This window comes from Malania oleifera, chromosome 1, assembly GCF_029873635.1.
Source record: "Malania oleifera isolate guangnan ecotype guangnan chromosome 1, ASM2987363v1, whole genome shotgun sequence".
Taxonomy (NCBI): domain Eukaryota; kingdom Viridiplantae; phylum Streptophyta; class Magnoliopsida; order Santalales; family Ximeniaceae; genus Malania; species Malania oleifera.
In genome coordinates, this window is record NC_080417.1 from 139,493,322 (window position 1) to 139,501,133 (window position 7,812).

Consider the following 7,812-nt stretch of genomic DNA (forward strand, 5'->3'; position numbering starts at 1 on the left):
AAACCTACCTCCTCGTCGATGAAATTCAAACTGCCCAAAAACCCCTCTCGGCATCTTCTCGTCGACGAGGCCTACTTATGAACTCGTTGACGAACTCCCTGTGTTCGTCGATGAGGCCCAATGTAAAACTTCTAGGTTATTTCATCCAAAGTGCAAGCGTTTGTCGACGAAGCCTGCTGCCTCCTTCTGTTCTTGTTTCCATTTCCCTCCCTCTTTATTATTTAAAGCACATTATTCATACAAAATCTCTTTAGGTGAAGTTAACCTATACTATGTTGCATATCTCACATATATGAGATTATTATGTATACACCAACAGGAGTTACATGAAGATGGGAGGTAAAGACATTAAGCATATAAGAGAGGCAAAAGATGGAAACCCAATTTAATATAATTGCACCTCATTGAAAAACAAATAATAATCTCATTATTATTAGGTTAAATTTATCAGATGTCAACCAAGTCACAATTTATGCAACGAATCAAATACATGTGTTTTGGGTATTTTTCAACTGATATTTCTCTATTTAAGTCAAACTATAACTACATTCACCCTAAACCAAAATTTTTGATTGGATGCTCAAAATGTGATAATATGCAACATATTATCTTAATAACCTCATGTCTATTTCTATCCACAGGAGAAATTATTGGATGTTTTTTAACCAACCAATCATCCAGTTCTTAAGTTCCATTAACAAAAATCACACAATCCACAAACCAAACATGATGCTTGTCATACTTATGTTTAATTAGAAAAACAATAAACTTTGTGCACCAGCATGTAGTTCAAATTATGTTTTACATACCTTCTAATGAGAGGAGTCACTCGCATCATTTGGTTGAGATTGGCGCATCATTTGTTCGAACTGCGCTTGCCTATTCATCATGGCTTCCAGCTGGGTTTGAAAGGTGGACACCGTGTCTTTCAATTGCTGGTTCTCCACTACAACGGTGGACACTGTTTGTTTCAATTCCTAGTTCTCCACTACAACGGTGGATACTGTGTCTTTCAATTCCTGGTTCTCCATTTCCACCATATGCATTCGTCGAACCATCTCTTCTGCATGAGACTCGGCGTCTCGACACGCTCGTTCCATGTTTGCATGAGCCGCCGCACCCATAGATAATGATGTTGTTGGGGCGATGTATTCACTTCCAAGACCTTTCACCCAACCCCCCGCTCATTCCCCAAGCACTTGAGCAGTTATCTGGAAATCAGTCATTTGCTGACTCCCCTCTGAAATAGGTGCATCCCTCAGCTCGACCATCCGTACCTAATTTCAGTCATGAAAATGATAAAAAGGAAGAAGTAAGAATACAAATTCGATGTTTTGAATCAAGTAATAAACTAAATATTTTCTTTGACTTACATGTTTGCCCTACGCACCCTCGCACCACTCCCTCGATCGCCGTTGGTGTGTTCTCTGATAAAGAGTCGGCAGCGGCTCCTCTGCCCCAGTCTCGGGATCACGCTACATTATCATATAAGACATCATTAATATTAAGTCATGTAATGGTCAAATAGTTTTATATATAGTAATTACCCGTTGATGATTTATGAATAACCTCGACCCACCACAATGCGTCATAGGGAGTTTGCTGAAGTTTGCAACCTTTGTTTCACATATAGCCTACAAAAGTAGCCTTACCAACACTGCTCATCATGGTCGGCAACTCACCCTGCGTATCAGTCGCATCTGTGGTATCCATGTCTGGCAGAGGTCCGGATAGCTCAGACAATGATGGTGCCGCAGCACCACCGACGTGCTCAGCTGGTCTCAAGGCCGCCGGATCAACCTCGTGCGATGACGTAGTCGATAGCATGGAAGGAAGCCAACCACGACGGCCTCCTAGTGCCATGTCTGCAAAATATTAGACAAGCAAATATAAAAGTATGAATATTAGATGGATGCATAATAAATATATTTTTAGTTATTTACATATGTCAGATACATGGCGACAGCCTTCACTTGCTTACCCCCTACACGTCATCAATATCAGTATCATCCTCACTTTCTAAAGTGTCTTTTTCTTCACTACAGTTCTCGACCCCTGTTTCATCTTCCCCATCAGTTTCCTTATCGTCAATGAAGTGAATGTCTACAAAGGGTTCAATTGTAATGTCAGCAGTCTCTACGGCTTCTGCCGTGGCACCAACCCTATGCAATGGTATAAGATCGGGGCTTCTTCGACAACATTGAAAGCAGATTGCGGTGCTACACTGACAGATGGCTCATCTTCTTGGAAGGCAGCCTCACTAGCACTCATCTCCCCATCTACAACTTCAGTAATAGCGTACAAACTTCGGAGAGGAATCTTTTGGGCCACATGTTATTCACCCTTCAATTTTGTGTCTTTAAGGTAAAACACTTATTCTTCCTACGTCGCTAGCACAAAAGGATCATTTTGATATCATATCTTACTAAAATTGACACTAGTAAAGTAGGCATCCGTGTTTATCTCAGTCTTGATTTACTGAGGTTAAAAATCAAGTTACTACACCTTTTTATCAGTCAAAACTACAACAAAATTAATGGCTGGCTAGCTGCTAAAGTCTGCTCTAATGAACACAAAATAAATCAAGAAAACAATATGTAGAAGAAAATGAAAAGAATACAATAATTTTACATGTGATTTCACAATGTAGCTACACACAGAGTTCCACCAAAAATCTTTACTACACATGAAAATTATCCTTGAGTGTCAATCATTGGCTACAAATTAATGTATTAAATTGTATAATACACAATATCCATATTATTGGTACTATTAGCATGACCCAATAGTTCAACCTAACTAGTGGATATACGAGATTGGCATTAGTACAGATTTCAAAACATTTTAACATCTTGTTGAGCAAAAGTATAGTGGTGATTCATGCATAGTGTGGTTTAAGAATAGCAGTTGCCTCCACTTACTCTTGAACAGCAAAAGCCTCCCATTTATTTATAAATTTTGATTGAATAAACCTTCCTAATATACATAAGGCACAATTCAACAAACGATAAAACAGTGTAATAAAATGAAATTGCTAAGGCAAGTAAACGAAAATACAACTGCTACAAGGAAAATCTCAAACAGGGAATAACAAATTAATTAGTAACACCATTCTTTAAAATCATGTATCACCTAGTTTCTCATATGCATTAGCGCATGCATGCTGCCATCTTCTTATTACGTTAACTCATTTAATTCAAAAACCATAAGCCATGATAGTTCCAATCTCAACTGGAGACGGAGATCAAATTATAATAATGTTAATTGGATGAAATTAAATTAAGGGGCATGACCATATATATATATATATATATATATGGAGTTACAGTTTAGTTCTAGTACAGTGACTGTAGAGAGAATCGCTCTTGTGGTAAATGAGGGGGGCCTGGGACGCAAACTTGGGGAGATTAGCCAGCGTCCAGGACATTGCTCGGTGGCACAAGTACCCCATCTTCTGGAGATTGCCGCAGCACTTGGCGTCTAAGCCCATTGTGCGGTTGGCAAAGATGTTGAGCTGCATCCTACGGCCGCAGGGCGTGGTCAGTGTGTCAATGCACCCCCTTAGGTACACGTAGAATCCCCTTCTTGGCTGTGGCGGTAGCTTTTGCCTATACCAAGGGTCCGCTGATGTGGCAGGTGGTGAAGCCACCTCCATGTTGTTCAGTGCTACAGCTTCTTGATCTAGAGAATTAGAATTGGCTGGTGATGACACTGGCACTCGATGATCAGCTCTAACCGAGGGCGTGGAGACTAGCGATAGGAAAACCAAGATGGCCGCTGCCATCGTTACCGCTGAGAAGTTGATCGTCATGCGCTGCTGTTTTGCCATGGCTGTCTGAGAGTCTTCTTAATTCCTGGATTTGCTGGGGAAAGGAAGAGGAAGATGATGATCTTGAGATGGGTGTCCTGGTGAATATGCATGTACATATATATATATATATATATATATATATATATATATATATGGAAAGTGAGTGATTAATTTTAAAAGTATTATTTCTTCAAACGTTTGTGAGTTATTGCAATTAATTGATATCTCCTGTTGGTTGGCCAACTTTTGAACTGAATTTGCTTAAAATTAAACTGAACATAAACGGATGACTTTAGAGGTTGAAACATATATAATTGAATTATTGTATGTTTCTAATTATTGAAGATGCCTTTTAATTCTTTATTTTACTTTTCAAATGTGAATAAATAATAAATCTGGGTTATTCTGGGCTTGTTTTATTGAACCCATAGTTGGGCCGCTCATGTTGCAATTTACTTGTTTCTTAAATTAATGGGCTGTACGTGAACTTCCTGGATGTGGGCCTTGGGCCTATTAGGGCATATGTTTTGCATAATAAGATCTTGTCTTAGTTTTTTCTCTTTATTGAACTTTTATATTTTGAATAATAAACGAATTAATTAAGATAGTATTTGGCAATTTAGATTTTAATATTTCTATTTAAATTTGAAATAAACTCCATACCAAATCCATGGTTCATATTCAAGCAGATTTAAATTTCTATAGATTTGTAAGAAATTGAGTACAATTTTATATTAAAATGTATTCGAGTGATGTTGACGGATATTTTTATAACAATAAATATGCCCTACATAAAAATTTTATACCCAAAAATTAACCAGTTTAAAATTAATAAAAATTTGTTATAAAGTATTTCCTGTTGGCCTAGATATGCGTCTAGAGAAGGGGTGAATCGGTGAATAGACGTTTCTCGCTAATATGCAAGTTTTTCTGCAATTACATAAATTTCTTGGTAAGAACAAGAATATTATATCGCAGTGTATAAATCAAGCAAATGGTAATGGCAAAGCAACACAAGAGAGAAAAGAGATGAGAAACTTAACACAGCGATATTAACGTGGTTCGGCACCGCGCCTACGTCCACACCTTGAGACCAACTCAAGAATTCCCCAAATCCACTATATGATCCTTCTTCCGGCAGAGAAGCCTATACAAACAACTGCTCACAAAGAGCTCTTTCAATGGTGCTCACCTAAAGACACCTTATATTGGCTCACAAAGAGCCTTACAATACAAGTAGTTGGAAGAGAGGTAGATACAATCTGAAATGCTACTCTTGAGATGAATATCCCAATGTAATCCTCACACTATTTCCTCTTTTTCAATGGAGTGTAAACAAAAGTAAGAGCAAAAGGGCAAATGGTTGCACAATAAAACCCTAGAGTAAATGCACAATGAATGTTTTCAACAACTAATTAGCTTCACACCTTTGGAGTTAATGCATAAGACATATTTTAAAGGCCAAAGGGGTGAGCTGGGCACTGGAGAGCTGTTGGGCATTTATTAATATGAGTCACGATGAAAATTAGCCGTTCTGGCGCATTAAATGCCACCTGCAGCCCGATGTTCCTCGATGAGGTCGCGTGTAATGACTCGAAATTAAAATAATTAGAAAATATAATGAATAAAACAGATTAAAGGAAAATAAGGGGAAGAAAGGAAGAATTTTTAAGAAAAAAATGACAGGCCTCGTCGACGAATGTCCTGTATTCGTCGACGAGTGTCCTTCTAAGCTCGTTGACGAACTCAATTCTCGTCGACAAAGGAATCCCGAGAGAATATATTTGTGGAACTTTGAATTTCGTCAATGAAGGTATCTTCTCGTCGACGAAGTCTCTATAACGCCTCGTCAACGAACCGACGTGTCTCATCGACGAAGCCCTGCCTATAAATAGGTTGTTCTTCATTTTTCAACGTGAATTTCGCGAACTCTCTCTCTAAAACGAAGCTCCAGCCTTCTCTCTTCGATTTTGAACTGGATTTGACCCGGTTTTACGATCCAGAACCGCCACGAGGTTCGTGGAATCATTCTCTTCAAGGCTATAGGAGCTGATCGTTGGGTTGTGAGGTTTGGGAAACATCCCAAAATTAGGGTAAGTTAGTTATTTTTGGATTGTCTTAAGGAATATTGTTATTTAGAGTCTAGGAAATAGTAAATAAGTATTTTCTTTAAGATTTAAGTTAATTGGAATTTATTTTAATTAAATTAAGATTTTTGGATTCAGGGTCCAGGTGAACGCTGTGGGTATCAGTTTGGGGATCCTACAGACATAGTTTGAAAGTCAGGTAAGGGGAAAATTTATATATTAAATCAGGATTTTCATGAATTAAAATGGATTATGTGTTAATTATGTATATATGTTTTTTATGTGGGTTTAAAATGTTAGCCATGAACTAGGATTGTTTATATAGCTATGTATATGTGAAGGTAAATGGATGAAATTGAAAGGAATTTTTTGAGGAATTAAGTAAGAAATGAAATGTATTTTTAGCATATAAATGTTAATTATGGGTTGGCTTATTTTGTAAAAAATGTATATGAATTTTACTACTAAAATTGTGTTGCATGAGATTCTGTGCAAATATATGTTAGATATACGAGATACAGGTTAAGTAAGTAAAGTTTTATGAATAAAATATGATATGGACAATATTGCTTGTGTATGTTAAATGCAACCATGTAAATGTAAGACAGCTGAAAGACAACCATGTTAGCATATTCTAGCACATTTCTATGTGGAAACTAACTATAGCAGATTTTAGTGCATTTCTATATGGAAAGTAACAAATGATGACTAAAAACCAGTTGTAGTACGAAGGAATGAAATGAAAATGTTATGCAATGAAATGAAAATGGAATGACAATACAATGAAATGAAATGTGAAACGTGAACGATACAAATGGGAAAGAGTCACTTAAAGTGAAACGAAATGCAAAGTTAAGATGTGAACATTAATGAATGTGTATGAATGAATAATGACAAAAAGGAAGAATGTACTATGTTATTAGAAGTAATTATGTATGTAGAATATGTTACCATTAGGCGAGGCAAACTCTTTGCCTGAGGGCTTGCTGAGAAAGGCGAGTGCACTAATAGCTTCAGATGTGGCAGTAGCTGCATAATGTACTAGGGCAGAGGGAACTTAATTGTATGGGCGGGTAGATTTCCCCATCCTTAGGGCTTTTGCTAATAAACTATTGTTAAATGCGTGAGTACGAGATCAAGTTAACACTTGAGGGCTCACTGAGTAAGGTGAGTGCCCTGATATGCTTTAGTTGTGACCTTAGGGTTACCTATGTATCAGAGCAGAGGGGTGCCACTTGTATGTGCGGGGGTACTTTCGTGAGTTAAATATTTGTATGTGATTGTGTAGGTTTAGAAAATGATTTCAATGTGACGTGATGATTTGAAAATGTAAATAAAATGATGTATATTTACCTCATGTTGGTCACATGCTATTTAATATGTATGTTTCTTCCCTTACTGAGATGTGTCTCACCGGAATATGAATATTTCTTTTTTAAGACATCCTCGAGGTCGGGCTTATGAGCTCGAGGGTATTTTTAGCATTTTTGGAGAACTATATAAAGAAATGGGGTATATGTTGATAATATTTTGGGGATGTATATGTTATGTTATAAGTCTTTATGTTTTAAGTCTGTGGAGAAAAGAATGTTTGTGGACATACTGGAATGTTATGGAATTATGTATTTATGAAAATGCAGGCGATGGTTGGATTTTATGGATTTCTAGTTAAGATATAGTAAGCCTTGTATCACAAGTATTCTTCTTCCCAATGTTCAGTTTTTAAATAAACTTTCATATTAATAGGTCGATGATAATCAACCAACCTAGTCTCTTTCGATTTCCGCAATCAATGCTGATTTATCCAAAACGAATTACCTTCCAGTCTATTTAATCACCAAACATTCAGGATTGAAATTTAAAACAACCACACAAATTATATCCTTGAAAAAAAATAAAGAGTAGAGTAGAGAA

At 37.0% G+C, this 7,812-nt stretch overlaps 1 protein-coding gene across 2 annotated transcripts; it reads right to left on the minus strand.

Annotated features, from left to right (window-relative positions):
• Nucleotides 1-3,260: 3,260 nt before the first annotated feature.
• Nucleotides 3,261-5,139, minus strand: LOC131160353 (uncharacterized). Of its 2 annotated transcripts, none has more exons than XM_058115969.1 (2): nt 4,855-5,139; nt 3,261-3,863 (listed from the first exon to the last, which is right to left on the minus strand). In XM_058115969.1, exon 2 carries the CDS (start codon nt 3,827-3,829, stop codon nt 3,323-3,325), a length of 507 nt encoding a protein of 168 aa, XP_057971952.1. In that variant the 5' UTR covers nt 3,830-3,863; nt 4,855-5,139; the 3' UTR covers nt 3,261-3,322. The 2 variants fall into 2 exon arrangements, with proteins under 2 accessions (XP_057971952.1, XP_057971962.1); XM_058115979.1 differs by having other exon boundaries at nt 3,261-3,906; nt 4,855-5,133.
• Between the last annotated feature and the right edge of the window lie 2,673 nt (nt 5,140-7,812).

Bases quoted from the DNA above. Each gene is read 5' to 3' on its own strand.
- LOC131160353 (XM_058115969.1), bottom strand. From the start codon at position 3,829: ATGGCAAAACAGCAGCGCATGACGATCAACTTCTCAGCGGTAACGATG.